General features: G+C 41.1%; 1 protein-coding gene across 2 annotated transcripts in view; it reads right to left on the bottom strand.

Annotated features, from left to right (window-relative positions):
- The window catches only part of PIP4P2 (phosphatidylinositol-4,5-bisphosphate 4-phosphatase 2), a 55913-nt gene that overhangs the window by 23182 nt on the left and 16600 nt on the right, over positions 1–16131 (bottom strand). The window contains exons 2-3 of one of the 2 annotated variants that reach the window (XM_084779906.1): positions 4998–5146; positions 242–279 (exon numbers count right to left, since the gene is read on the bottom strand). In XM_084779906.1, coding sequence (XP_084636032.1) covers positions 242–279; positions 4998–5146 — 187 coding nt within the window. Of the gene's footprint in view, positions 1–241; positions 349–4997; positions 5147–16131 lie in introns of both variants that reach the window. The other variant, XM_084779905.1, reaches the window with a different exon arrangement.

Raw genomic sequence — 16131 nt, 5'->3', positions numbered from 1 at the left:
AAATACCCACATAAGAGAAAGATAATATCCATAGTCCACTCAAAAATATTATATCATATAAATAATTCTGACTGTCAAGTTCTAAGCCTATCATCTCTTTAAAAATAATATCAAGAAAACTCTATGCTCTGTAATAACTGAGGACAAAGACTGTCTGGAACAAAGCCTAGCATACAGTGAGCCTTAATCGAACACTTGTTGAATGAACAAATGAATGAATGAATGAATCTTTGTCTCTTACCAGTTGGGTCTCGGACATCCTATTCGCCGAGATGTGTCCTTACAAATGAGGAGACAATTACAAGGGCATCTAACATATTTCTTCCCTGTTGGGGGGGTTTTGATTGGCTAGATAATGGAAGAAAATGCAAACACAGGAAATCAACCAAAATACAAATTGTCACAAATTGTTGTGTTTAAGGAGGAAATAATTACTTGAAAATGGAAGGCCCCACGATGCTACCAAAGTACAGTCTGAGAACGAGTTCACTGCACATGGTTCCAAATAGCAAAGATGTTAAGCCCTCGGGAATTCAAACTCTGGGGATTTGTTGCAAAGACTATATTTCAAAATGAGTTTGCCATGGCCTTTGGGTAGGAATGGTTAGAGCACGCTGGTTGTTTTCTCCTTAAAGTTCACAAGCTAAGATCAAACCCTGCTCACGTAAATAGAAACATACACAGGACTGTTGTACCTGGCCCAAGCTTAACAGAAGCCACAGCACAGAGAAGAGGGCCCATTGGATTTTTTTCTTAAAGTACTCTATAGAAGTGATTGATTTTATGGCAATATCTAACTGGAAATACTTGCAGTTGCACCAAATACTATTATATTTTTTTAATTTATAGTAAACTTAAAGTGACAATAAACAGCATAGAAGAAAACACTCCTTGCAATATGAGAACTTAAGCTTGGTTACCCGAATAGTCACAATGAAAAGAACAGATGCTTTCTGTGGCACTCCTACCGAAACACACGACTTGAACCCAAGCATGAAGCAGTGGACAGCTCAACCTGAGAGACAGTCTACAAAATATTTTGCCTGTACTGAGCAAAACATACAAGTAATAGAAAGACAAAAGAGAGCAAAGTTCAGATGAGAAATATTAAAGTGATTCGGCAACCAAATGCAGTATACGATTCTGGCTTGACTTCTGAAGTAGAAGTTTTTCCTTCTTAAAAACACTAGTGAGACAGTTTGGGAAATATGAATTAGGTCATAAGGTTAGGCAGCTGGGGCTGCAGAGATGATGGCTCAGTGGTTAGGAGCACTGGGTTCTCTTCCAGCGCAGAAGGGTGGGGGGTGGGTTTAATTCCCAGGCTCCCAACCATCTGCAACTCCAGTCCTAGAGGAGTTTCGCCCTCTTCTGGCCTCCATTGGCACTGTACATATAATGGTGCACAGACATCCATGCAGACAAAACTCTCATATTACTTAAAAAAGGAAAGACAGAAAAGAAAGAGAAAAAGAAAAAGAAAGGTAAGTAAAATTGGAAAAAATTTAAAAGGTAAATAAAACTGCAAATTTTATCATAAAAATAAGTAAATTTTTAAAAATTATTTTAAAAATAAATTTGTAGATAAAATTGTAACAAAATGATTACATAGAGTATGTCGACATTAATTTTCTGTATTTTATAAATTTATAATAGTAAAGTTTATTTAGAAAGAAAAGCTTGTACAGCAGCATGATGGGTATTGGGGAATGTTTCATATTTTTATGCAAGGAGTCTTTAAATTATAATAGTCCAAATTGCAGTTTTTCTTTTTCTTTTTTTATTTGTATGTTTGCAGTTTTTCAATTATTTGGTGATGTAAAAAAAAAAAAAAAAGGAAGTCTGGGGCCTGGAGAGCACTATCTGCTCTTCCAAAGAACCCAAGTTCAATCCCTAGCACCCACATAGCAGCCTACAACTACCTGTATCTCCATCTTCTGACAGCCTTATACACATGCACATGAAATTTAAAAAACAAAACAAAACACAAAACAGTAAAAAGTCTGAGTTCAGTAGAAAACATACATAGAATGCTGAATTTTTATCTTTTTCAGGACTAGCAAAGCAATATGCACTATGAGATTCCCTGAAGAAGCTGGGCATCAGCAGCAAGCTATAGCTCCCAGCCACTTGACATGCAGAGGAAATAACCCACACTACATGATGACAGTAGTGCTGGGAACCTGGGATGCTCAGCAGGCTATATGTATACTATGCTCAGGGTATTAAATGCATCCCGCCATCTTCTGAGTATACTGTTACATAAGAGCATGGAAATCAAGACATGTCCATACACACTATTATCTTTGTAACCCTTATCCTTAAAAAAAAAAAGAATTTCAAATACTTAAGTGGTAACTGTCATAAAAATACATAAATGTTAGTAAAAAAATTCTATAACTTATTAAATTATGTTATAGGTAACGAAATCTGAATGTTTACAATTCAGAAACATCAAGAGTATATACATATAGAATGTAAAAGCACCAAGAAAAACAGACTTTGGGCTTATATATGGGTAAGATTTTTTTAACACATATTTTATTGCTTTTTCACTTCTAGACATCAGTTCCTTCACATAACATAATGAAACTAAGTTAGATTCTGAGCACTGGTCCACAGAGCCTCCCTAGTCATGTCCTGTTTGTTCTGCATGGGAGAAAGGGAAGAGAAACTCTCTTGAGCATGTTGTTGTTGTTGTTGTTTTGTTTTGTTTTGTTTCCAGGCTTGTTTGTTTTTATTTTGTGTTGATGGCTGTTTTGCCTGCAGGTATGTGTGTGCCCCACATGTGTGCACAGTGCCTGTGGCCAGAAGAGGGCAACCGGTCCTCTGGACCTGGAGTTAAAACAGAGTTGTGAGCTGTCAAGTGGGTGCGGGGAACTGAACCCAGGTCCTCTGCAAGAGCAACAAGTGCTCCTAACCTTTGAGCCATCTCTCTAGCCCACACGCATGCTCTAAAATTATTATTTGATAAAACAAAGTTGCCCAGCTAGGTGGGGTGGTGCATGACTTTAATCCTAGCACTTGGAAGAGGCAGGTGGATCTTTGCCAATAACTATGCTGGGTGTTTTATTCCTGTCTCTCACAGCAATCCTACAATGTTGGTATTATTTTTGCATGAAAAAAAAAATTACAGTGTGAGATATAAAGCCCCAAGATACAGTTACTGAACAGAAAAAAACAACTGAGTCTCACTCTCCAGTGCGTCAGCCTCTAAATCTCTGGCTAACAATCGGCTACAGGCCATTTAATCTGACAAACATTCCAGGCTCCTATCAGAGCAGCTACCACAGAGAAAAGACTCTGAGGCCTGATTTCAGGTGGTTGGGAAAGCATCACAGCAGTGGACAGAGACAGCGGATGTAGGGAATCTCGCTGCTGGACCTGAGCCTATTTCATTCATTATCTCCGGCATTTCTAACCTGGAATTCTCTGAGGCCACTCCCAGGTGCCTCACAGCTCTTCAGTTGGAAGCTTAAGATCAAATTAGATGTGAGACTTATCAAGTTGCATGCCAAGGCACGCCTCACGACTTTCTTTCACCTTTCCTCCTCTGTAACTTTAGAGCTGGGAGACAAGGCAATCTGATTACATGCTGTTAGCTAGTCTAGTGTCTCCACAATTGTTTACATATCTTTACTCCATGGGGGAAAATAATCTTAAAAAGTCAGGCATGGCTGTACACACCAGTGACCCCAGCCACGTAACGTGCAGCAGAGCCAGTTGGCGGTAGAGGAAATGCTAGACAGTCAGACTAGCTGAGCGGGTGAGCTTCTGCTTTGGTGAGAGATATTTCTTAAAGGAACAAGGCCAAGAGTGAGAGAGAAAGACATGCTAAACTCTCCTCTGGCCTCCACATGCACGTATGTGTACACACCACACACACACACACACACACACACACACACACACAGTCTCAAAGGAAAAAAAAGGTTTATGAATAGATATAGCAGAATGAGGAAACATATTATTAAATCCAAAGAAAGATTCAATGCTCTGTCTTTTAAAATTAGTACCTTCTGTCTTACCACTTTCATTTGTTTGACAAACCTACAAAGAGCACAATAAAAGACGATCTTAATTAGAGCCACTGATCACCTTGTGTTATAAGGTAGCTTTGAGGTTACGATTGTTTGTTGTGACAAACTTCTCTAAACAATAGGCTAGCCCTTGCAGGGAAAAAAAAATTGCAATGAAACACACTGCTTAATGTGTTGTTTAAAGTTGTTTTACAACTTTCAAACGTATGAAGCCCGGTGTCTACGATTTGTGGTTCTTTGATACAATGATCACTTTACAATTTTCCAAACTGGAAGACAATATAAATACCAAAAATTCAATTTATATTTAACTACAGATTTCAAAACAGACTGAAGAAAAGTTAAAGTCTAATTATGCAAAGTAGGAATGGAGATCAGCTAAACAGTACATCCCTTACCAGGTATAATTTGAAACCATGAGCTTGTTATTCTTCCCAAAGAACAGCTTTTTAAAAGTGTCCTTGAAAAAAAAATGCTTTTCGACTATTTAAAAATTACACTGCATTAACATCTAGCAAGTGTAAAAAAGTACTAAGCTATTTGCAAACAAGCAGTTTGGCAAGAAGATAATAGTAAATTCATAATCAAAGAAAAAGAATATTACATGGTTAGTAACAGTTTTCTACATAATAGAGATAAAGACCACATTTGCAGTAATGCCCAGTAGATTTGCACTGAAATAAAAATGGACAGATACTGAAGAGAAATATAAATGTCCAAAATATGTAAAGAACCAAAAGGACATTGTATTTAAATTAACAAAGAAACTTTGTAATGTTGTCATCCCAAACATGCAGAGGCATCCTTATATGATAAAAGAAAGACAGGCAGAAGAAAACCTGGGAAAGGTCATCATATTTGCACACATCCCACACCGACACTTAAATAACACTAAGGAACTCCCTTTAGAAATAAGACAAGAGCTAACGATCTATGCTTTTTAATGGAATTGCCACTTACCGTAGCTTCATTGCAAACTGTGCACTTAACCACATGCTGGTGAAGTTTACCATCCAGGTTGATCAGAGATTGGCACACGCGACAGTTGATCACAGGAACACCACTGGCTCCTGGACTGGCAATGGCTGTATACGGAGGCGGGAGTTCAGCTGGAAGGATTTTACACTGAGTTAGCATCTCCAGGAAATTACTATGACTAGTTTGAGCTCAGAAGCATTGTACATACCACTAAATCATTTCCTCCATATTTAAGATTTAACACTAGCTGACTTGTCCTGGTTGCAGGAGCAAGCCTGCATGTGACTGTGTTGTCAGGCAGAATGATTCTGACCTCTGATAAAATCCAAATTTGATGGCTTAGGTCTCCTGCAGTGGGGAAACCTCCTTTACTCAAAATATCCACCCCATTCCTTTGCATTCAGCTGGATAGGTGGTAGTAGCAATTTGTGCCCAACTAAAAATTGTACACCAGCGAGTGCACCTGTAATTCCAGCACTTGGTCAACTGAGACAGGAGGGTTGCAAAAACAAGGCCAACCTGCACTACTACACATAAGAAGGGCTCGAGGTCCCCAGGCTTTCACAAGCCCGTGGAGGCTGATCACAGTTACTTATGGGGCTCACAAGAAAAGACCAAGTAATTGCCCACTAACTGTTACACTGTTATAAAAAGAATCCCCAATCCCTCTGAGAGCCAAGATCCCCTCAGCAATCTCCTCTATAAGAACTTGCCTTTCGCCGGGCAGTAGTGGCGCACACCTTTAATCTCAGCATTTGGGAGGCAGAGGCAGGTGGATTGCTGTGAGTTTGAGGCCAGCCTAGTCCACAAAGTGAGTCCAGGACAACCAAGGCTACAGAGAGAAACCCTGTCTTGGAAAAAAAAAAAAAAAAAAAAAAAAAAGAGCTTGCCTTTCTTGAAGTGTATTTCAGTCAATTTTCTCTGTCTGTTTGGACCCTTGGTAAATTCTTTTTTACCCACTCATGTCACCAGCTCTACAAACATTGTTTCACCTGGCAACAGAGACTCTCTGTCAAAGAATAATAAATAAATAAAATCTCTCACTACTAGAAAGTAAAAATGGTCAATTAAAAGTGAAATATTATAATCACTTACACATAGCATAAGTTGAATACTGTGTGTTTTCTACACATACTGGACCAGTAAAATGACTGTGATCAGGATATAATAAGGATCTTGAGAAAGTTAAGGAAAGACACAAATTAGCTCAGGAAAATGGCCTAGAACAGGATGGGACAAAGATGTGGATTATGTAAATTTCAGACACAAACAACATAAAGACTTAAAACTTTTCTAGCTTCAAATTTTACTTACCATCAAGAACTTTGGGAGGCTGAGGCAGGCGGATCTATGTGAGTTCAAGGCCAGCCTGGTCTACAAAAAAAATCCTATCTCAAAAAAACAAAACAAGGGGGCTGGAGAGATGGCTCAGTGGTTAAGAGCACTGTCTGTTCTTTCAAAGGACCCGGGTTCAATTCCCAGCACCCACATGGCAGCTCTCAACTATCTATAACTCCAGTTCCAAGGGATCTAATGGCCTCAAACCAATGCAAATAAAGCAAAATAAATAAATTAGTTTTTAAAAAAGGAAAAAGAAAAAGGGTACATTGAAAAACTTTAAAGTATAACAGCTCAAAATTTAGAAAAAAAAAAAAAGGCTTAGTATCAATCAAAAAAAAAAAAAAACAAAACAAGTACTTTAAAAGAAGACAGAGGGGTTTATGAGTAAAATAAAGTGACGTCTGAGAGAACATAATCCAAGGACAACCACACACACACACTCACACACACACACACACACACACACACACACACACACACACACAGAAATGGATGAGACACAGTGGTAAAGCACAGCTGGTCCATGCAATGATTAGGAAGAACACCATGTTTCACATGCTGTTTAGCCTTGATGTTCCACTGAAGCCTTGCAGGGAAGATGCTATTCTAAAGACAGACTTGTGGGCCCCTCCCTTCAGCTATCAGACTGTCAATTGCCTTCACCGTCTTCTTCCCCATCGTGTGATTGGGGTTATATCAAAGGAATAGACAAAGAACTCTGCCAAGCCAAAAAACACTGACATTCTGGGTTTAGACAGGGTTCTTCCCCACGCCCCACCTCCCAGACTTGGCTGTCCTGGACTCATTTTGTAGATGAGGCTGGCCTCGAACTCCCTACAAGCTACCTGCCTCTACCTCCTGGGATTAAAGGCGTGCGAGCTAGCCTAGATTCAAAGACCCTATATTCTTTTCCCCTTCAAATTGAAGCATCTTTAAGACTGCTTTTTCTTTAGCCAAGGAGTAAATAAAAAGCTAACATCGTAACAGAAAGCTGAGAGAGCCTGGGGTCCAGGTGCCTTTCTCTGGGAACTGATTAGCCCACCTCATGGTTAAATTTACCCTTTCCTCATGGCTTCTCATAAACTGCAAGATGGTCACCAGTGAGAGGGAAATACAACAGCTCTCCCTGTCCATGGCCAAACTGCAAACACATCCCTTTTCCTTCACCAACTTTTGTTTTGCAATTTCTTTTCAAATACAGGGGAAAGAAGGCGGCAGGTTTATAAATCTAAGTGCCAACAAAAGAAAAACTTCTGAAAATTTCCATAACCTGAAGATGTACACAAACACACAAAACTATTTGTTGTTGTCACTTTGTTTGGGGAGATAGAGTCTAGATTTGATTGAGTGGGTAAAGAGTTATGCCTAGTTTCCGAATCACCTGATATGCTGATATACCAGAAGTAAGTCTCATGGCGCTGCACCCCTACACAAAGACTGGCAGGCAACTGAGAGCTGCTGAGAACATGAAAAATAGTCCTCCCTCCCCAGGAATGAGGCCCTGATTGGTTATCCTATTCCAAGTGGTCAGCCCTGTAATCATATGCATAACAGCAACACTAACAGACTTAACAGTTATATGTGTGTGTGTACATATGTATGTATATGTGTGTATATATGCATTTATGCACATATGTAACAACAAATAAAAAGATGCAATGACGTGTGGGAGGGTGCACACGAAAGGGGTTGAAGAGAGAAAAGAGGGGATGATATAATTATACTTTAATTTAAAACAATTAACGTACATTTATTTTTATACAGAACAATATCAGTTGGAGAAAGGGTCCTGATATACCACTCTAGAACAGAGGTTCCATAGGGACTACTTGGCCATGGCCTGTGTGTTTTCTGTTTGCTCCTTTGTTTAGCCCAAGCTGGCCTTGAACTCTCAATTCTCTTTCCTTAGCAGTTAAGATAACACTGTCCTCACATTTGGTTCTAACTACATACTATTTTTTTTTAAACAGTGCTAGAGATCAAAGCCTTCCACAAGCTGGGCCAGGACTCAATAGCTGAGCTACATCTCTTTCCTCTAGGATCAAAGCCCTTGCTGCTATCTAGAATTATCCAACAATGTCTACAAAGATCCACACAACACACAGCTGACGCACTGTCAGAGAAAGCAGACCTGCACTCAGACAACAACCACAGGTCATCAGGACAGGAGTGGCTTGTGAAATTTAGGTTCAAAACCATGTGATATTGTGTCAAGTGTCAGAAAAGAATACAAAAGGCATATTTAGAATCCACATATGATCTTTTTATTATATAGCCTTATTACACTGATTTGGTGTTTTTTTTTTTCAGATAATTAGCAAGCAATGTACAGTCAAATAATTCATAAGCTGGATTCCTACAACACCCATGGTTCTAAGCCAGACGCCATTTTGAAATGCTACTACCACTGCTGACATTTCTGGGACACTTGTCCCAGAGCATTGCACTAAGCACGACAAAGAACTGGCATGGCTTAAATTATAAAAATAGTTTGAAATCCTTGAATGAATGTTAAGGTTGGTCTAGAGTGACACATCATGCTTAGAGACAAAAGTAGGCTGACCCAATGGTGAGTGAGGAACACACTTGAGGCCTTGCATTTTATGGGTTGCTTTATCAGATTTCAAGAAAGGAGACATTCATCTGAGGAAAAGAATGCACAGATCACTAGAAATTCAAGATGCATTGCTTTGTTTGAAAAAGTGGTAAATGAACAGTTGTAAAGTAGATTTCCTCTCTTGCCTTGCCCTTGATTTATAAAGTGGCAGGAAGTAGTTGTTCCATAAACTCAGGCAGCAAAGAAACTTTTAACAATTAAACACACACACACACACACACACACACACACACACACACACACACACACCCCAAGCAAGTATAGTAGTGATGAAGAGACAAGGTTATCACTACAAGACTAAAGGACAGGCAAACGTCTTTCCCCCAAACAATTTCAATAGTGGTTAGGGATATGGCTTCGTAGGTAAAGAACTTACCACACAAGCATGGAGTTTTGAGTTCTAATCCCCAGAACCCAGATAAAACCAGGGATGGCAGTACTGCCATGATGGGAGGTGGAGATGAAAGAATCCTCAAGTTTCAAGGATCTCAGCTACCCTAGTATACAAGGCAAAGGGACATCATCTCAAATCAGGTGGAGGGTGGGAACCTATATGTGACACCCTCTGACCTTCATCTGCACACATGACAATCATGCACAGTCACACTCACATTCTCTAACACACACACACACACACACACACACACACACACACAGATTTTTCAAATTGTGATAGAAGGAGGGAAGGAAAGAAGGAAGAAAGGGAGGAAGCAAGCAAGCAAAGAAGGAGGGGTGGGCTGGAAAGGTGATTTAACAGTAAAGAATACTTGCTCTTTTTCAGGAGACCCACAGTGCCCAGCACCCAGGCTAGGCAATTCATAACCACTTGTGATTTTATCTCCAACAAAACTGATGCCCTCTGCTCTCCCTCTTCTGGCCTCCTCGGGCACCTGTATACAAGCAGCGTTCACTCACACAGATGCATAGATGTAAATAAAGATAACAAAATAAAGCGGTCTTTATTAGTATTTTGTCTTTTCTTTGTGTATGGGTGGTCTGTCTGCATATACGCCTATTTACCATGTGCATGCCTGGTACCTGAGGAGGCCAGGAGAGGCATCAAATCCCCTGGGACTGGAGTTACAGACAGTGGTGAGCAGTCATGTGGGTGCTGGAAATTGAACCCCAAGTCCTCTGGAAGAGCAGCCAGTGCTCTTAACCACCAAGTCAACTTTCCAATAAACTGTGTCCTTTTTTTGTTTTGGTTTTGAAGAAGTGTCAGTGTCGTAACAATCACTTGAAATGCAAAACATAAAATCCTATGAGTTTATCATCAAAGGTTTGCACTAATTTTTAATCTGTCAAACAAGAAAAGTCCCTAATGAGGAGTGGAGGGACAACCAGTGACGGTAAGTTTAAAATAGACTAGACGGCCAGCTCCATGTAGCCCAAGGCATGTCTGGCTTGTTAATAACTCAGTCCCCAGCACTGGCATAATGCCCACTATTTGCCTGATATTTACTACATAGTTACTGACCGGTTAAGTGAGTTCACGAAGCACTCAAGTTTATTGGATATATAATGTCTCTTAGAAAAATAAGACTAAATAAACACATCATTACCTCAAAGGAGAGCTGGGGTCCTTATAAAAGAATGCCTCTACATAAGAGAGGAAAAGAGAAAAGAAAAAAAAACTCTCTTCCTTGAGGAAGAAGATAAATGGTCTTTCTAAACCATGCCCTCAGAGGTGAGAAAGCCAGGGGACATCAGCTTGACCCAACACGAATAGAATAAAATCAATAGGATGGCAGAAACTGTAGCCTAATTGCTCCTTTAAGTAGCACTTCTAGGCCGCACACTACAATTTTCTGCACATCACTGTAGCCCTAAGGCAATTTAGAGACACTTCCTTTACTTTTGGCATCTCTCACTCAGAATTCACCAGCAAGGAAATCTTCACCTACAGCTCTACCTCCTCTCACAAGAGACCTGCAATTCTGAAAACGGAGTCAGTTACTCCAACAATAATTAGGATTTAGATTTTCTCACTTCCCCAGGCGTCATTAATCCCTGCAACCAGGGAAGCTGTGAGTTCGAGGCCAGCCTTGTCTACAAAGTCCAGGACAGCCAGTTACACCGAGAAACCCTGTCTTGAAAAAAACAAACAAACAAAAAAGACCAAAAAAATTTCTTGCTTCATCTCTTTTCACTTTTAAAAATAGTCAAGAGATCGCCAGAGTTGTACCTTCATGAAATTTCTGGATTAAAAAAGCTACTTTGATCTCAGAATTGCAGCTCACTATTAAGTCAAAAATTCCAAGAGGTAGACATTTAAGCAATGAACATTTTCTCTGTGAGGTTATATTTTAAAAAAGATCTTTTTTGTGTATTCGCAGTCCTTAATTCTAAACAAGTCTACTAAATCTACAGGATTGTGCCATGTCAGAAATGAGATCAATCTACGAAGTCTAATGCTTTCACTGGACCGAAAGGCAACGCCTGGAGACGCAGCCTGATGAAAGGCTCTGGGAATCCTGAGGCTCACAGGCAGACTTTATGTTGGAGGACGCTGTGAGGCGATGGAAACAGGCAAGAACCTGATAGTGAAGGCTTCAGAAAAATCCGAGTTGGGGTCCACTGACTAAAGGCAAAAACGAAAGAGTCAGAGGATGTTAAAAATGTGAACAGTATAAAGAAATGACTCATGGTAATAAAAACTTCCTAGAAAACCAGAGGCTCCTAAAAGAGCCCTAATGAAAGTGGTGGGTTCAAAGGATACAAACAAACAGCCCGGCTGCAGGAACCCTCAGAAGGAAGCGGTGCCACCCTGCAATCCCACAAGTGATCAGATTGCAATTTCCCCTCACAAGCATCAGCATCGGCCATCTAGGCTGTGCCAAACTGTCCCTTGTTTCCCTAATTCATCTGTGCCCTGGGCTTTGAGACACATCTCTCTGTATTTTCAAGGTCGACATTGCCTCGCTGGGCTGTTCTGACCTTCACCACCTCCATCACCGCCCCCGCCCCCTCCAAAGCCTCTTCACAGGCCTGCTCATTGAATTCACTTACTTCACTCACGCACTCACTGTCTCCAGCCCTACAGACCCTTGACAAAGACACGTGAATAACTGAAAAATGACATCACATTAAATTTTGAGACGGTCTAGGATCCTATTATAGAAGGCTCTGCCTGAGAGGAAGGCCTGCATTATTTCTCCCCCCCCCTCCCCCTGTCGCCCCCCTCCCCCTGGCGGCCCCCCCTCCCCGTTTCCATTTCAGGATCACTTTCTTCATGATCTTGGGACAAATGTGGGTTAAAGACACAGTCAGCTGAGCTGTTATGGGACATCTGCTTCCAGTGACAACTCTGTCCTATACAGATCAATACAGAGAGAGAAAAGGCGAGATCACTCTCGGCTCCTCCTCTTCTCAGAAACCAAAGAAATTATATCACTTCAAGAGAGTCTTGGGTTCTCCCAGAGGCGTGCCACTGTTGGAAGGCGGAACCTAGCACACATCTCTTTAAGACAGTGTGTTGGTGATCAGGTTCCTGAGCCTCACCCTGGAATCGAAATCCACCATACTGCTCTGTATTGAGAGTGCGGAGCGGAAACAGTGCAGCCAGCCACCCTGACTCCGCAAGCTGGCCGCAGGTGCCCTTAGAAGGTGCTGGAGGGAACCTAGACGCCAGCAGAGGAAGGGATTTGTCTCTCCTGTCTGCTTCCTATGAGCTTCCCAACCACGGACTAGTTTTCTAATGTCACGCTGGGAAAACTCCTTCACCGTGCCTAGAGCGCTTTCCCAGGGCATGACTGTATCCTGTTTCAGGTCAACTAACCAACTTCACTGCGTGCAGCACAGTCCAGCCAGTGCTTCCCTCCTTGGGTGCACGTCTCTCTCGAGACGACCGTGCCAGCTGCCCAGCTGTCTTCAGAAGCCATATTTCAGCTCGGCAGGGACCCCTCCCCCACACTGCCCCACTTGTAACAGTTTCAGTTTCAATCTTTTGTTTCCTGGGCCCTTACAGAGATTGCTGCGTTTTGTTACCTCCTGGCCACTTGAGAGTAAGGTACTTATCTAGCTAGCAATCTTATACCTAGTTAACATCTTTATAGTGAAGTCTACTGTGCTGTTTCCACGTGACTAATACAGAAACTAATATACGTCAGGGCTGGAATAGAAGGAGTGCTTGGATGAGGGTGCGTTTGGGTGGAATACTGAGCTCCTTACTAATGAGAAAGTGGATGGATATTGACCCACAACATAGAGTGTGGTCATCCGAGGAGTCTGGCTGATGCTGGGGTTCAGTGTGATCTCAAAGGCTGGCTCATGTGATCATTAACAGAAGAAATAGTTACTATATGGACTGTGATCGGATAGAATTTTCATGAATGTACAGGTCCTGGAGGAAAATAAGGAGACGCGGATCTTAAAACTCTCAGCTCATCAGAGAAGCAGGGAGCTATTACAGCTTTAAAATTATCATGTATTTTTAATTAGGAAATAAATGATCGCTAAAGACATAATCAGAGACTTCCTCCCCTGACATATGAACTGGAATGTTCTTCAGAGACCCTGCCAGACTGTCTGTCTCTGCTGCTGGGGCCTAACCTCTCTTTAGGGCCTATGACATGTCCCGTTGTTTGTCTATGCATGTTATTAATAAGTCTCATAATAAATTCCCTGGTCCTCAGAAGAAAAGAAGGAAGCAAGCAAGTTTGAAGATTTTAATAGAAATCAAATGCAAAATTTAGTTGTGGAGACTGAAAATTATGTCGGGTTAATCCATAGCCTTATTGGGTCTGTCACTGACAGCCAGGAAGAGGACTGAAGGCAAAGGAATGAAATTCTAGAACGTGGAATGCACCCAAATAGAGCTGAGACTACAGTCCTGACTTTAAGACTCCCTCACAGTGTCTGTGGGGATCGCTCTTCCCTTTAAAAACACCTCCCTTGAGGGAGTGGCTGACAAGGAAATGGCGGGCCATTTTCCTTAACATCAGCCATTAAAACGCCTTATTGCTTATCAGTCATTAAAATGCCTTATTGCTTCAAGATCCAGCATGAGGGGAAAAAAATCTCAGCATGCTTTAAAACAATAAAATCCAAGCTGGAGCTATGTCTCTGTGCAGAGGACCACGTTTACCCAGTTCTTAGGACCCACATAGTAACTCACAACTGTTTGTCACTCACTTCCAGAGATCCAAAACCTTCTTTTCTGTCCCCCATGAGCATCACACACACACACACACACACACACACACACACACACACACACACTACACATATATGCATGTAGGAAAAACACTAATGTACGTAAAATAAAAATAGAGCCTCAAAAATAATTTAAGCAACAAGTACAAACTCTAAAACAGAACTGAATTGTGCATTAAGGAAACAGCAAGATTTCTGGTAATATGTATCACGTCAAACCTGAAAATATTTCTGAGTGAATTTTCAGGGCTCAAGCAAAAGAGGACAAAACAAAACACTAAATCGAGTGAGATTGTTCTGGACTCACACCTTGGTTTAAAGATAGAATTGGCTGAGGTAAATGTTACCTCACAGAGACTATAGAATGTACACAGGTTCAACTCAGATGGGGTCTCAGCACTGAGATGGGGGAGCGGATACAAGCTCCCAGCCCTAACCAAGGAGTTCTCTCCAACCACTGGCAAAGAAAAATTTAGTTTACTCCAATGGGGCCTTACTGGGTAAATTAACAACACGCAAAGACAGGCCCCATGCCCCACAGTAGGTAGCCAACATAAAACGGACTTAATGTTGTCTTTGTAGACTTTTGGTTTCATTTGGTTTTGTTTGGGTGGGGTTTGTTTGTTTGTTTGTTTGTTTGTTTGTCTTATTGGTCTTTTGTTTGTACTTTTTAGTTTCTAATTTTGTGTTTTTATGGTGTGTGTGTGGGGGTGGTTTCTTGTGATTTTTTGTTTTGTTTTTCATTCTGGTTTGATTGGGTTTTGTTTGCTGGTTTGCCTATTTTCTAAAGAAAGAAAGGGTGTGGAGTTACGTGAGTAGAGAAGTAGGGAGGAGCTGGGAGGAGCTGGGCAGAGCTGGGGCGTTGGAAACTGTAATCAAAAATATTTTCAATTTAAAACATATGCATATAATATGTATGTATGTATGTATGTATGTATGTACGTACGTACGTATGTATGTATTATTGATGGGAATTGGCTCCAAGAGTGTACTTTGCTGTTGATATGATACCAAAATGTTCCTACGATGATTCAGAAGAAGCAATCCCAGGTTTAGAGAGTTGAGAATGTTACAGCAATTTCTCACAAGAAATCTTATACATCACTGCATCTCCTGAGAGAGCTCAGAGGATGCTCCATTCACTAAGATGCTGAAAAACAGACCATTAGTAGGAAATCAGATATCCTTCTGTGATTACTCTCCAATACAGAGAAAACACATGGTACGAGACACTTGGACTGTATCTTAGGGGTTTTTGTTTGTTTGTTTTGTGTGTGTGTGTGTGTGTGTGTGTGTGTGTGTGTGTGTGTGTGTGTATGTACACGCACTGTGATAAAATGTTCTGGCAAAAGCAAATTAAGGGAGAAAAGGGTTATTCTGGCTCTAAGTTCAAGGACAGTCTCTCCTGTGACAGGGACACCCAGACACAGGAGCCTGAAGCAGCTGGCTGCATGGAATCAACGTTGAGAATCAGAACAATTAGCATTTCCTGCAGCTCAACTCCTTTTCGCCTCTTAGATAGTCCAGAGTCCTACCCAGGCGATGGTGCCACCCACTGTAGATGAGTCTTCCTACCCCCTAATGAGATCAAAATAATCCCCCCCCCTCAGCATGTCCAGAAGCCTGTGTTCCCGGTGACCCTAGACTCAGTGAAGTTGACAGAACACTGGCCATCACAGACGGGAATAGCTGGTTGGGATCAAGGAAACTAGAGGAAAGAGTAAACTAGAACTTCAACACGAAGGACACAGGAATCCATGTATTATGAAGAAAGGTCAAGCATTTTCAAATACTGATTCACAAGGACCCTTGCCAAAGTGAAATCAGCCTGGGACTGAACTGGTTAGTTAATCTGTAAAACTATTGCTTAGCTGTATACAAAAAAAAAAATCTAAGTATTTCAACCATCAATGTAATCAATGGCTACAGTACCACAATCACTGACAGGTTCCCAATAAAAGGAGGTTCACAGAACCATCTATATGCACACGTGCTTCAGAGTGA

The sequence above is a fragment of the Acomys minous genome (genome assembly GCF_964271855.1).
Source record: "Acomys minous genome assembly, chromosome: 1".
NCBI lineage: Eukaryota > Metazoa > Chordata > Mammalia > Rodentia > Muridae > Acomys > Acomys minous.
This window is presented reverse-complemented; position numbering and strand designations above follow the sequence as displayed.